This window comes from Lynx canadensis, chromosome B1 (genome assembly GCF_007474595.2).
Source record: "Lynx canadensis isolate LIC74 chromosome B1, mLynCan4.pri.v2, whole genome shotgun sequence".
In the NCBI taxonomy this organism is placed as follows: domain Eukaryota; kingdom Metazoa; phylum Chordata; class Mammalia; order Carnivora; family Felidae; genus Lynx; species Lynx canadensis.
Genome location: NC_044306.2, coordinates 150,041,910 through 150,056,850, shown reverse-complemented (window position 1 = coordinate 150,056,850; position 14,941 = coordinate 150,041,910). Strand labels below are relative to the sequence as shown.

General features: G+C 34.4%; 1 protein-coding gene across 4 annotated transcripts in view; it reads left to right on the top strand.

The window, feature by feature from the left end:
• The window catches only part of YTHDC1 (YTH domain containing 1), a 36,641-nt gene extending 22,480 nt beyond the window's left edge, over positions 1–14,161 (top strand). For 2 of the 4 annotated variants that reach the window (XM_030313757.1, XM_030313759.1), the window contains 8 exons: positions 3,431–3,515; positions 4,475–4,641; positions 7,164–7,246; positions 8,482–8,518; positions 8,591–8,654; positions 8,764–8,826; positions 10,446–10,580; positions 13,157–14,161. In XM_030313757.1, the coding sequence (XP_030169617.1) occupies positions 3,431–3,515; positions 4,475–4,641; positions 7,164–7,246; positions 8,482–8,518; positions 8,591–8,654; positions 8,764–8,826; positions 10,446–10,580; positions 13,157–13,381 (859 nt within the window). In that variant the 3' untranslated portion in view covers positions 13,382–14,161. The remainder of the gene's footprint in view (positions 1–3,430; positions 3,516–4,474; positions 4,642–7,163; positions 7,247–8,481; positions 8,519–8,590; positions 8,655–8,763; positions 8,827–10,445; positions 10,581–13,156) is intronic. The other 2 variants (XM_030313760.1, XM_030313758.1) reach the window with 1 other exon arrangement.
• Positions 14,162–14,941: the final 780 nt, after the last annotated feature.

The following is a 14,941-nucleotide window of genomic DNA, read 5'->3' as shown; positions in this document are numbered from 1 at the left end:
GGATTTATTTATTTATTTATTTATTTATTTATTTATTTATTTAAATATATGAAATTTATTGTCAAATTGGTTTCCATACAACACCCAGTGCTCATCCCAAAAGATGCCCTCTTCAGTACCCATCATCCACCCCCCATCAGCCCTCAGTTTGTTCTCATTTTTTAAGAGTCTCTTATGCTTTGGCTCTCTCCCACTCTAACCTCTCTTTTTTTTTTTTTTTTCCCTTCCCCTCCCCCATCGGTTCTTGTTAAGTTTCTCAGGATCCACATAAAAGTGAAAACATATGGTATCTGTCTTTCTCTATATGACTTATTTCACTTAGCATAACCCTCTTCAGTTCCAACCACATTGCTACAAAAGGCCATATTTCATTCTTTCTCATTGCCACGTAGTACTCCATTGTGTATATAAACCACAATTTCTGTATCCATTCATCAGTTGATGGACATTTAGGCTCTTTCCATGATTTGGCTACTGTTGAGAGTGCTGCTATAAACATTGGGGTACAAGTGCCCCTATGCATCAGTACTCCTGTATCCTCAAGAATATTCTTAAAGAAAAACTACAACTTTAATTTTTAAAATACTCATCACTTAGTCCAAGAGTAGTTTTATAATGAAGAATTCTGAGGGGCATGTAATATTACGTTGGTATTTCCTTGGGTAAGTCTATTGTATTCTTAAGTTTTGTGTATAAAATGAGAATTACATTTGGTTCAGTTAAGAGGATCAAACTTTAAATATAAATGCTGAAGGCTTTCTATCAGTAATAGTAATTGTTATCAATATTTTTTCTTTTCAGATATGATAGTTTTGATAGACTTATTTAAGCACCCTTTGGATTTAATAATAACTAGACTTAAGTTTATTTAGGTGTGGTCTCTCGACCACTTGTGTCAGTAGTATCTGATCGTTAAAATGCAGAATCTTAAGACACACCTCAAACCTCTTGAATTTCTGATGGCTCATGTATTTTGTAGGCACACTGGTTTAAGATCACATGGTGCGTGTTAGCAGATAGGAGAGGAGCCATAAAAAGTGACTTAAGTTATCACTGAGAATTACCTCTAAATAAGGCTATACTCTATAAAATGTCATTTGTCCAGAATTAGCATCTACTGATGCTATTTTATACTCACCCCTTCCATGTTCATTCCAATTAGCCCATTTTCTCTTTTCTTTTAGAATTTCTCCATTATTTCTTTTAACTTTAGTAGCCAAACCTCTATATAGTACATAAGAGCCTTTGTACAGTTGTATGTTCTTTTGTTAAATTTGTCCCACTTAACCAAACCCCTTAAATCAGCGAGTTACTTCCATGTTCTTTGGATTACTCACAATAAAGCTGGTCATCTGTAGTTGTCTTCATTACACATGTCAGTTTAAAAGGTAACTTTTAGGATGTTTATTCTATAACTACGATGACTGTGGTCCTGTAGTTTCTCTAAATACATTCTGAGTCCTATTTTGCTTAGGGCCTCATAGTTCTTGGTGATACTCTGGTAGGTATGTATTTGTCAACACACACAAAAAAATATCTGTAGAATCTAGTTAGAACCAATGCCATCAAGAAGCTTAATCCCAAGTGACTCAACCCAACTCAGTGTGTGGTTTTATGTTGGTCCTTCAGTATTTCATTGCTAATATTTAAATAACAGTGATAACTTTCTGCAGGAACAATTTATAACTTCCTGTATTTTGGTGGCTTGTAGGTTATTTATTCCTCTCCTGTAACTGTTTTTTAACCGGCAATTTAGAGGGAAAATCTAAGAAAGTATTAAAGTACAAAGAATTGTTACTAGAGATTTCCCTCTGGATACCCTAGGCTTTGGTATAGACATGTTTCTTTTAACTTCTGAGAGCTGAAAAGTAAAAAAAAAAAAAAGTGTGTGTATATATTTTGTATACATATAGGTATACATTCTTGAGCCACTTTTGGTGTGTGAAGTAAGATGTATATTATTACACTAAGAATTCAAGCTTTTTAGTAATACCTAGTGGGTATTTCCATCATTCATAGCCCACTTCCCCCATATATTCACATGATCACCACCACAGAGCATGCCACTGCGTTAACTTTAGATACACTTTACTCTTCCCCAAAGTTTAAAGAAGTTATAAAATTTCAGCATCCTATATTCATCTTTAAGAAAATTGGTGTAAGAGTAGAACAAATGGCTATATAGCTTATTCACTAGACCAGGTTGTTTGTGTTTTTTCTTCTCCATTATACCTTTGCTCAAGCTCTCTCATTGCTTCAAACGTAACCTTTCCTTAGCTCTTTACATTTGGCTTTTCCTGGGTCACTTTTCATTCAGGCATATTCCATATGCTACTTCTTCCAGGAAGCATTTTTTGATTATTTTCTTTCTCTCCAAAATAGATGTGACCAGCAAAACTTTCATGTGCTCGTTTATTCTTCTTTGATAGCTGTGGAAGAAATTTACGAATGCAAGCAGCTCTTTATCTTACTCATCTTTGTATGTCTTTGGGCTGAGCAGTTTCCTGTGTATTATAGATACAATAAATAATTCTTTAATGCATTTATTTAATTTGGCATTACTTTGCACACACATAGATAAAGCCTTGTTAAGTGCTGTTAACTTGATTATTCCTTGATAATTAATAGGAATGAATTGCATTTAGCATTATGCTAGGTTGATAAAGAATATAAAAATACAGGCTGTCTCTTTTAAGTTGGTGAGACCATTTTGCCCTGTGGCTCAGAGTTTAGAGCCTGAGTTTCTTTAAGTTATATAAGTACTCACCTAAGTGGAGGGCATAATTCATATGTGCAGACATACGAATTTGTACGTATAAACATTTGTATTGTCAGGAGCCATTCCATGGGTGATAGGGAACTATTGTCTTCCTGAAAAGGAGAGGACATTGGAATCTGGGAGAGCAGTTCTGAACGAAGGATAGGGGACACTTACTTTCGTTTGGTATTAACTATCTGATGAAGGTTCAGCTCTTTGTTGATTAGTTAATAAAAAATGTGGTTTGTTTACACAGAAACGAGCTAACTAAACATGTTATATGTCGTTCCATTTGCACACTATTAAAAACAGGTATGAAGTGTAGGTGGTGATACCATTGTTTATAAGCTGAAGAATTCAGCTCAGGCTCAGAGGAGGGAGAGAGAGAGCGCGTGAGAGCGAGCGAGCACGCGCTGGGGTTTAAACCCAAACTGTCTTGGTTTCCAAGCTCATGTTCTTACACACTGTATTATTTAGCTTATTTTTGAGAACACTGGAGAATGTGGAAAGAACCCTTCTCTTAAAGGTGTTCCCTCTCTGGGGAATGAATGCTTCTAGCCTAAGTAATTCTTTAAATTTTAGTCACGTTTAAATCAGGATTAACTGCTGAAGTAATATAAGGTCCCTAAAGGATTCTGCAAAAGAATATAATTGGTATTACTTTGTATTTAGGCGTGAATTACCCTTCACTAAGTCAGCTCATCTCACCAATCCTTGGAATGAACATAAGCCAGTAAAGATTGGACGTGATGGACAGGTTTGTTGTCTTACTTGATTATTTAAAACACATACATTTAATCATTCCTTTTAGAGAATTTTATTGAAGGACATTTTTAAGCCATTTTTGAAAGAATTCGTGTGAAAGATTAAGGGAAAATATTCTTATTTGGAATTCACAATCACTGTGGTTTTGACCAATTAGTAAGACCTCCATAAATGTTGAAAGATAGGTAGCTTTATATGGTACTTAATACAATTGAAAGAAAAGTTTTTGATGAGAAATTCTGGTCCTGATTTTAAATTGTTTTTCATTATGTTATTTACTGCACTTTGTATAATTTTAGAAATGCCATTTAACATCTTTGCTGAAGTTTTCTAATCAGAAGGAAGCTATATGAAAAGTATATGTATCCAGGTTTTCAAGTCTGCAAATGAAATTATAAGTGTAGTGATTTAAACCCGAATCTTCTACATGTAACTTTGAACCAGAAGCGGTGTGCTTTCATTACTCATAAATGAAATTGCTGGTGGTTGAAAATAAATCTTCATTTTAAAAAGCCATACATTAGTCTCCCTTTGTAGTTTTTGTAATGTAGTTTTTGTAATGTAGTTTTGTAATGTATTTTGGCACACTAACATGTTTTTCCTCCGCTGAGTTAAGGTAGATAACTTTGTCCTGATATTTTTGTATTTTGCACAAAGAAACATTCCTTTGTTTGCAGAGGATGATTGTCATAGAGTTTTAAGCAACTGCATTTGTGTATTTAACTTTGCAGATTATATACTTTTAGTTTTTACCCGTATATAAATACATAAAACACTTTTGAAAGGTTTTTTAAAACCTTTCAAGGAAGTTTATTGGAATCCTGTATGATCATCAGCTTTGAGAAGGAAGTCTTCAAGTCGGTTTTTGTTCTTGTACTTCAGGAAAATACAAGAAGTCTATTGAAAATTTCTCCTGTTTTCGTCTTGTAAATTACTACTTTCCTGTTCTAGGAAATTGAACTTGAATGTGGAACCCAGCTTTGTCTTCTATTTCCCCCCGATGAAAGTATTGACTTGTATCAGGTCATTCATAAAATGCGTCACAAGAGAAGAATGCATTCTCAGCCCCGATCAAGAGGACGTCCATCCCGTCGAGAACCAGTCCGGGATGTGGGAAGGTTAGAAACGTTCTTTGGACTGATAATAGGCACATGTATCAGAATAACATGATGGAGGAATGTGATTCGTCAAAAGTTTGTCCTGCGGTAAAGAAGAAAGAGAAAATCCTCAAATCAAGCTGCATGGACTAGTTTGTGGCTTCATTGAGGATTTCACATGGTCACCTTGGTCTCAGTCATTTTTCAAGAGGAAAATGGGGATCTTTCCTTATGCAGAAAAAAATTATTTGCTAAAGAGTGATAACCAGTTTAAATTAGATAGTTTTCTGATAATACAATGTATGCAATTGCAATGAGGTAGGCCTTTGTTGCTCAGAACAGGCTAGAAAGGAGGAAGAGAGAAGGAAGTCTTTATTTGCAAAAATTGTTAATATTTTGTAAAAAGCCTTTTCTTTCAGGTGTGTCTCTGGATAAGCCTTATCAGATATGGGACTTTTATAAAGGATCACTAATGTTTTTTCAGAAGATGACGCCTCATTTAGAGGATAAAATATTTTAAGTTATTTTGATATTCAAGAGGAGCATTATTGGGACTGTTTCAAATTTTATCACCGTGATGTGTTAACCCCATTGCCAAATATTCTCTAACATGTACCCAGTGAATTCACACATCTTGCTGAGCTTCTGAAAACAATAGGTTCTTTCCAAAGGGGATCAAGTGGCCCTGGGAGACCCGGCAACAAACCGAAAAGAAGGGCTGTTGCTGTGTCTGTTTACAACTTTTCCAGATGCTGGCAGTACCTGTGGACTTAAAATGTTTTTTAGAGGATCGTCATGGTTATTGATCACTACTTTATGAACTAAACAGCATTTTCCAGGAAAAGGGGGTTTAACTTGTTACAGAATTGGAGAAGTCTTTGCAAAGGACTGATTTAAGCCCTTCTACCCAACACCTTCCCCTGTGTAGATTTGCATACAGCTAAATCTAAAATATTCTGCTAAAGACTGTTGGATGTATGGTTGATGGGATGAAACCTTTGGTTAAGTTTCCTTTTGGTGGAAACATCCTGTGGTAGGTACAGATAATCCAACAAGAGTCCCCATTTCTTTGAGCTTAAAAAGGACACTGTCAAGTAGGTAGGAGGACACCTGGCAGAGCCCCCTTACTTTTGGCCTTAAAGGACTGAACACCAAGATGTCTTTTGAAGTTTAAGCTAAGAGGTTTCCAGTGCAATACAATATATACAAGTGAAGTTTTTACCTCAGTTTTGCAATGGACTGCAAACTATACTTATTACACCACTACACCTTCTCTCAAGCCTGCCAGGGCCTCCATATATGTATGGCTTACAGCTTAAAGTCAGTAGTTGGACTACTATATGAACTGTTTCTATCATGTTTTATACCGGTCGTAAATGCACTCCCCAAACTACAAGAAAGCGGTATGTTTATTTTTTAAACCAGCTTTTAATTTTCTTAGTCTTATTTATTGTAGATGCAACTGTTTTTATTTTGTTGGGGAGGGCGGGGGCTTGGGGTAATTGCACTTTGCAGTTTGAGTGAACTTGTCTTGAAAAAGTTGATGAAAGCAGTTGATAACTCAAAGAAACAGCTGGAAAACTAGTGATGCCAGGTTATTATATAGACTTTTTATTTGACAGTAAGGGTAAAAAGATACATTTATTGCCAAAAAAAGTGGAATTCTTGTTTTTATTTTGTGTAGCTCTTTATTAAATGCTAAATAAAGTGAAGTGTACTTAATGATGTATTACATTAGCCATTGAGATTTATGGGAGACCATAAAGAGCAGCCCTCTGCAGACAGTAAAATTTCACTTTCTAAAGAATATATACTTTGAACTCGTTTTATGAACTCTGTTAAATTGCTCCATTACTTTCCAGTTTTATTTTAAGGCATTGTCTCTGGAAAAAATTCCCTTAGTTTTTAAATGTTATTAACTATAGAAATTAGTTTTTCCAAGTATTAAGATTATCAAAACTTTCCTGTAAAGTCACTTGGAATAAGTATCAAATTTTCTGTATGATCATGTGAAAAGCATAATTTTGTGCAAAGCAAAAGAAGCAAGAAATAATTAATTCTGTGTAGACGTCTTCTAAGATGGTATTAATAAGTTTGAATATATAGATTTTAGAGTTACCTATTGTGTAATGGTGATAGTTTTTTTTTTTCTTTGTTTTTTCACGTGAATGGAGACTTTATTTGGGAAAGTGTTTTGTTAAATTGGATGTTTACGTTAGTTTGAGAGCAGCTCATTTACTTTTGTTTAGAATACTAAAATGTGATTTACATATTTTGAGCAGACTGCTCTTTCCAAGTTTTTCACGATAGCATGAGATTATAGAGCATATCTACTTCCAGCAATACATTCAAGGATTGATTTATATAGTAATTAGAGGAATTAAAATTTAGAAATTTTAAGATTTGCTCACCAGAAATTAGGATGTTATTTTAAAGGAAATAATGGGCTATTCTTTGTACTTATTTCTGTCAGAAACTCTTGCATTGCTGTTTGTTCTCCCAGCAGTTTTTGGTTTAATTTCTAATGTGTCTAATTTGTGTAGGCGTCGACCAGAAGATTATGATATTCATAACAGCAGAAAGAAACCAAGGATTGACTATGCCCCTGAGTTTCACCAGAGACCAGGTTAATATTTTATAATCCTGCAGATATTTGACTTAAAATTATGAAACAACAACAAAAACAACAACAACGACACAAAAACATTTATTGTAATCCTGTAGTTCTAAAAGTGAGAAAACTTTAGGACATGACTGCTTAAATCATAGGAAATTATCATTAGTTGTCACTTAAATTCTACTTCGTGAAGGTTATCTATTTTAGTGTGACTCATCATCATCTGTTAATTACCTGATGTTGCTAATTACAATTATTTCACAAATGGAAACTGCACATGTGTTTAAAGATGATTAGGGAAAGCAGCCATCTTACACTTTATTATGTTTTTAATTTTCTATAATACTTAGTATTTCATGTGGTATATAGCTTTATTTGGAAACTGAAGTTATGCTACGTTTTTTTTAAATAAAAATCTTTCACATGTTTTTAGAGAGGAATGAGAAATATTTGGTTTATAATCTAGAAAGCAGCTTTCAGCTAGTCTTATCAGAATTTAAAAAGGCAGAGTTTAAGAGACGGTACTTATAATACACTTAACAAAAATTAGGCAATTTGGAAGTTGGTATTAGTGAACATTACAGCATTTTTTGGCTTGATAAACCTCATTCTTCTCCAAAATGGATATTCCTGAGAGTGAAATTAGTTTTTCCTCAGAAACATGAGCACTCAAATGTTTTTACATTTTAATTTGCTGAGTCCTTCCATCTTTTAAGATGGGGAGAAAGAATATTTCTTTTTTTGTCATGGTTCTTTCACTTAAAATGTATACATCTTCATTTTTGGGACTTGTTTTTCTCCCCCTTAAGTTTGCATTTTTAAAAACTGTCTGTGGTTGACTTAGCAGAGCTTGTGAATACCTAAGGTGGAAAGTAAACGTTTGTTTTTAAGGAAGTCCTATTACAGTGTCCTCAAGATAATTCCTCTGCCCTTACTTTTCTTATGGAGCAGAATGAAGAAATTTTCTATCTAGCGAGAATTGGGGTGTGGATTTAGAAGATTCATATGAAAACCTCTCTAGCAGTTTATAATTCTGTGGTATCAGTAAGTTATTAGTTACTTTCTAGATTATCTTGTAATCTAAGAAGAAAATCTGAAAATGGAATAATACAATAATAGCATCACTTAATAGCATCACTATATTTCATGGAAAGAATTGAAATGAGTGGTAAGGAAGGTTTAATTATAATGCCATAATAAAAAAATATAAATTTGATTTACTAAAATGCTTGATGTTTGAACAGGGTATTTAAAGGATCCACGATACCAGGAAGTAGACAGGTAAGTTGGGTTCACTCTTGCTTAGTTTCAAATTACATTCTTAGAACTAGTTTATGAATTACCTGAATTTAGTTTCACAAATCTTATTCCCAACAGACGATTTTCAGGAGTTCGCCGAGATGTGTTTTTAAATGGGGTAAGCATTTCATTTTATACATTTAATGTTCATAAAACCAGGATCTGATTTATTTTATAGTTCTGGGTTTGATTTTTATTATTATTGACATTGTTATTTTTCATTTTAGTCCTACAATGATTATGTGAGGGAATTTCATAACATGGGACCACCACCACCTTGGCAAGGAATGGTTTGTATTTTTTTTTTTTTTTTTTTTTTTTGCAAATTATTTCACTTCATTTGCAGTTTCATATATTTTGAATGCTTATTTGGAAGATGACTGTTACAGTTACCCATTAAATAAATTGTTGGAATCTATTTTTACAACTAAAAACTAGTGAGTAATTTGATTTGTGTTAGTAGTACAAGTTTAATTAGTAAGTGTTATAGTTTATTTTTGTAGTAGCTAGTACTGCAAACTGCCTGGGTTCAGATACCTTCCCTTCTTAACTCTGTGATCTTGGGCAAGTTTCATAATAGGTTTCTTTCTTAGTTTTCTTTATCGGTAAAACTCAGAGGATATTTGTCCATTCTTTGGCTCATCAAATTAATGTACTCATTCTGTGCAAGGCACTCTGTGTTAGGCTTGGTTGGTGAATGAAATTGACATTGTGCCTGTCCTTTTGTGGCTTGAAATTTAATGAATATCAGTGTTTACTCTATGGGATTGTCAAAATAATTTATAAAATACATGTGAAGTTTAGTAAAGTGCTTGATCCCAACACTCATTAATTTTTTTTCTGTAAAATAAGGTTAATTAAATGCTGTTCATAACTATTAAATTCTTTTTCCTGTAAGAAAGCTGAATATTCTTAAGAGTATCTTTTAAGGTATTGAGGATAGCTGAAGAATTAATTCCCAAGAAATAAAAAACTTAGAAGTTTAAATAGTTCTTATCTTTTTTTTTTAATGCTGCCTGTAATGTGGCTTCTTCATCTGACTTGTTGCACTTAAGGTACTGTGTACAAGATAGATGGATTAATAAGATTGCTTTCCTTAGATTCTGTGACAATTTTTAAATGTCAAAATACTCTCTTGGCACTAACTAGGAAAGTAACCTTTGATTTGCTCTTACACATTTTATAATGGCATTTAAAAGTTCCTTAGGTTCTGGAGATTTTGTTTTTGTTTTGTTTTTTTTAAGGGTAGATGTTAAGATTAAGATGATTGATTCTAGATCCAGGATGCCTGATTATGGTGTCCAGCTCCACCTTTTTACTAGCAGTGTGATCTTAAGTTACTTAACCAGTTGTTGGTGCCTCCCTCAGTGCTTAGGACAGTGCCTGGCTCATTGTAAGCACTGATTAAGGGTTTACTGTGTTCTATTAGTATTTAAATGACACGACATGAAAGTGTAAACATATTAAATCTTCTTTTTTTAAGTTGGTGTATTTATTTTGAGAGAGAGGGAGAGAAGAGTGCACGGTGGGTGCATGGTGCGTGCACCAGCAGGGGAGGGGGAGAGAGAATCACAAGCAGGCTCCACACTGTGAGCATGGAACCCTGAGGCAGGGCTTGCACTGACGAACCGGGAGATCATGACCTGAGTGGAAATGAAGAGTCAGATGATTAACCGACTGAGCCATCCAGGAGCCCCAAACATGTTAAATCTTCAAGGATGTGTAATTAGTTTGTTATGCACATGTTTCCAACAAGCACAACAAGAGGGTATTCTGACAAACCCTAATTCTGTGGAAGTAAATGGGTAGTACAGATTATTAAGTTATTTGTTTGGATAGTGGAATTCTAAAAATGGTTTATTTACACGGATATTTGGTAGATGCTTATGGAAGTGGTTTCTTTTCTTAGGCTCCTTATCCCGGAATGGAACAACCTCCACACCATCCTTACTATCAGCACCATGCTCCACCTCCTCAAGCTCATCCCCCTTACTCAGGACATCACCCAGTACCACATGAAGCAAGATACAGAGATAAACGAGTAGTAAGTGCACGAGAAGGCAAAAGTGTGAAGGAACTACCTTGAATTCTGTAGATAATTTAAATGTGGGGATATTCTTACTCCATACTGTTTTGGAGTAATTCACAACTTGTTTTTATTAAGAATGGCTAATTCCTTTGGATTATTTAAATAGACTTATTTCTTTCACTGATCAAACAAACTGCTCAAGTGGAGGCAACTTCTACATATAACTCTTAGGTAATAGTGTCCTAGGGATATGGTGAATTAGATTTTCTTTCTGTACTGGGGTCTTCAGTTATAAATAATTGTGTAATTTTTATTGTAAATAGGTATTTTTAAGCTTTCTGTATATTCTGACTCAATTTTCATAGATTGGATGGTATGTATTAAGTTAGTTAACCGATCGTCTCTGGTCTTATTTAGTTACTTGTTTCTCTGATAAATTTTGTCAATTCACCTCCTCTCTCTGACTCTTAAGAGAATGCTAACAAGTAACAAACATGTTAAGAAAGGCAGATGGATAATTTTCCTTTAGTAATTACTGGTTCTAATAATTTGATATGGTTGATATGAAAAGCATTTTTTGATCTCTTCAAAACAGTGAATGAAAGACAGTTCTAGTTTGAGATTTATGGGATTTTTTTTCCATTATACTAGTTGGGTTGAGTTTGTTTATTAAATGGTTGATATTTTTTTTTTTTTTTCCTTTCCCTAATAATACTTTCATTTTTTAAACTGAAATGGTCTCCTGGCACTTGTTAGCATAATTCCTTTGTATATAAGTTTGGTAGTCTTACGTAGTTAGGTTGTTAAAGTAGGATGTATAGTTTGGACACCTTCTTCAACCCTCTGTCATCCCCCCCCCCCCCCCAACCAATTTGAGGTGATGAGTCTTTTGGCTGAGCCAAATAAACATTATCTTCCCACTTAGATGAAGAGCATGCATATTTGAGAGGGCCAGTCAGAGCAGTAGTGGCCTAGCCCGTTTTTGAGATAACTTTTTGTCTGTTATTTATTTTCTTATTCTCATAAAGACAGTAACTTTTCAAAATCAAATCCTGTTAGGATCTTTAATATTCAGTGAAACAATCTGAGAATCCTAACTGACTAATAGATGTTAATAGTTTTTTTTTCAGTAATACAGGAAGAAATATACGGCTTATGTATGATGAAAACTTAGTTGGCTAGATGGGTTGTGGTACTTTTTATAAATGATTACATAATTTTCAAAATAGGAGTTCTTTCTAAGATTCTTTTACGAAAAGGCATTATTGTCCTTTTAAGTTTTATGCATCTGTATGTAATTTTTTGGTTAGTGTATATATTTTATGCTAGTATAATATTCATGTATTCAAGGTATGTGAGGGTGGAATTGTGTTTATGAACACAATAATCTGAATATTTAAGCTGACTTTTGGAAAAAGACTAAGTTCAGTAAGTAAAGGTGAGTTGAGAACTAAGAGTAGAAAGCTAGAGCAGGGATTAAGCTTAGAAGTAGTCACAATGACACCTTGCACCTCACTTAGACAGTTGCTCATCTTTTTTATTTTTTATTTAAAAAAAAAAATTTTTTTTTTTTTTAACATTTATTTATTTTTGAGACAGAGAGAGAGCATGAACGGGGGGAGGGCCAGAGAGAGAGGGAGATACAGAATCTGAAGCAGGCTCCAGGCTCTGAGCTGTCAGCACAGAGCCTGATGCAGGGCTCGAACTCACGGACCGTGAGATCGTGACCTGAGCGAAGTCGGACGCTCAACCGACTGAGCCACCCAGGTGCCCCAGACAGTTGCTCATCTTACCCTCTCTTGTTCTCCCCAGCCTTTCATGTATATTTAGATCTATGTGGAGTAGACCTCACAATCTTACTAAAGTACATATTTTCTTAAAATTCTAATTTTTTTAAATAAAAATTTTTTTGTATTTTTTGAGAGAGAGTGAGCTGGAGAGGGGCAGAGGACTCCATACCCAGCATGGAGCCCCATGTGGCGCTCGATCCCACAACAGTGAGATCATGACCTGAGCTGAAATCAGGAGTCGGATGCTTAACCAACTGAGCCACCCAGATGTCCCTCTTCTCTTAAAAGTCTATCAAATTTCGAAACTTCCTTGTCATTAACAATGGTTTAGTTTGAAAGAAAATCTGGAATGTAACAACTCCTAGTTTTACCTTAAGAGGGCAGACTTGGTTCAGGTTGTAGAGTCAAAGGAGGAAAAAAAGTAGGGTTCACCTGTTGGAGAAAAACATGGATGATATTTAGCATAGTTGGCATCAGGCTTGCATCCGTGATAGTTGACCGTCATCACTAGGTGATTATTTTGGCTTAAATCTTAGTGAAAAGAATTGGCTAGAAAAGTCATTAGAGTTGTATAAGAAACTTCCTGAAGTGAGTTGTTGCAACAAGGTTTGAATAATCACTGTTGTGGGTGACTAGTTAGGTGTCACAATCTTTCTAAGCAGTGTCAAAATTACATTCTGTGAATTAATGCATTAGTACATTTCTGTAGATTGTTTCTCCATACTATACAGTAATTACAGTATGGGGGCTCATAAGTTCCGTTTGATTTTTGACATACCTAATCCATTTCTTATTTTCTAGCATGATTATGACATGAGAGTGGATGATTTCCTTCGTCGCACACAAGCTGTTGTCAGTGGTCGGAGAAGTAGACCCCGTGAAAGAGATCGGGAGCGGGAGCGAGACCGCCCTAGAGATAACAGAAGAGACAGAGAACGAGATAGAGGACGTGATAGAGAGAGAGAAAGAGAGCGATTGTGTGACCGGGACAGAGACCGAGGGGAGAGAGGTCGATATAGAAGATAATGCGCTTTTGGAAGCACTGATTGTTTAAAGATAAAGAAAATCTTGTATTTTTTTTTTTTTTTTGTGTGTGTTTACAAGTAGTAAATTTATTTTCAGCGGTCTACTTAAAGTTCATTGTGTAGAAGGGTTTATTATATCCCTTTTTGTTCCAAGCATGCAGTATAATACGAACTGGAAAAACTCAAATCCTCCAAAAATGCACAGTTGACAATTTGAGTTGACACTTTTATTAAAGGAGCAGAATGGAACAGTCCAAGAATGTAGATATTGATTCATTCTCCATAAATGTTCATCTACTTATAGTGTGTTCATCCTAGAGTTATTTTTTGTTTGTTTTCTTTTGGATCTTGATTGATGACTGCCATGATATTTTGCTTTGATGTGTTTCTAAATGTAGTTGCACACGGTTCAGTAAAAATAATGCTGCTATCAAGTATGCAAATATTGAAGTATGATGGTTTGACAGTATGGCAGTGTTGTAGCAGCCTCTTTGTTTCTCCCTTTCCCTCTTTTTTTAATCTTAAAAAGTCACTTTTTATTTTTCTTCGGTCTTCAATGATGAGAGCAATATTAAGAAGACATTGCTATCTAATTTTTAATCTTTTTAAATAAAAAAATTCCTATGTTCAGTAGCATGGTTGATGCTATCGTTAGCCTTCCCCTCCAACTGTATACATTGGCTTGGAATGTTCACAACTTATGTGTGTGGCAGCGGAAGATATTCCATATTCTACATTGCTACTGTTTTGTATAAAATAAATTGGTAAAGATTGACACTTACCTGTTGTACTTCATTTTTGTCTGGATGCCAGTTTGTGTTCTTATGAATTACTGGACATAAAATGATGCTTTATGTTTGGGTACTATAAAAACCCTGATTGCCACCCTCCCATTTTTTGCATATTTTAGCAGAAATGATTGATCTGGGCCAATTAATTTTAAAAGCCTACTTCTGTTTCTAATATAAGAACTGATGGTGTGTGATTGAGTTAGTATTTGATTAAGTATTTATTCATCTGATAACATTTTTGGATCTAGTCTGGTCGTAGGATTTTCTTATTTCAGGTTTTTCTGTTTTCATCTTTGATGAATAAATTATTTTACAGATGTTTTTCTGTTTAACTTTTAAAATACACGTTTGTAATTTAACTTCTTACAGTTACATACTTTAAATTAACCATCAATCCTTCCTAGTGGTAACAAGCTATATAAAACAGAGGGCCACACAAAACAGTGTATAAAAGCCTTTTTTGTATTTCAGCTTCTTGAGTTATACTTGAAATTTTGACTTTTATTAAGTTGAATTTTTCAGGCATTGGGATATTTAAATATTTGGCCACTTTTTTTTTTCTTTTTTTACATAGTGTTGCATTTACTGTTGCACTGTGTACCAAATCATGATCACAGTTTTACAGAAACTTAATCTGTATTGGTCTAAAACGGGGAATGCAGGAATTTCACTCTTGAAAGATGTTTAAAGCTACCAGGATACTGCTTTTATGTTCACTGTATTATGTTCTCCCTGGCATTTGGAATGTTTTTTCCATGCATTCATAATTA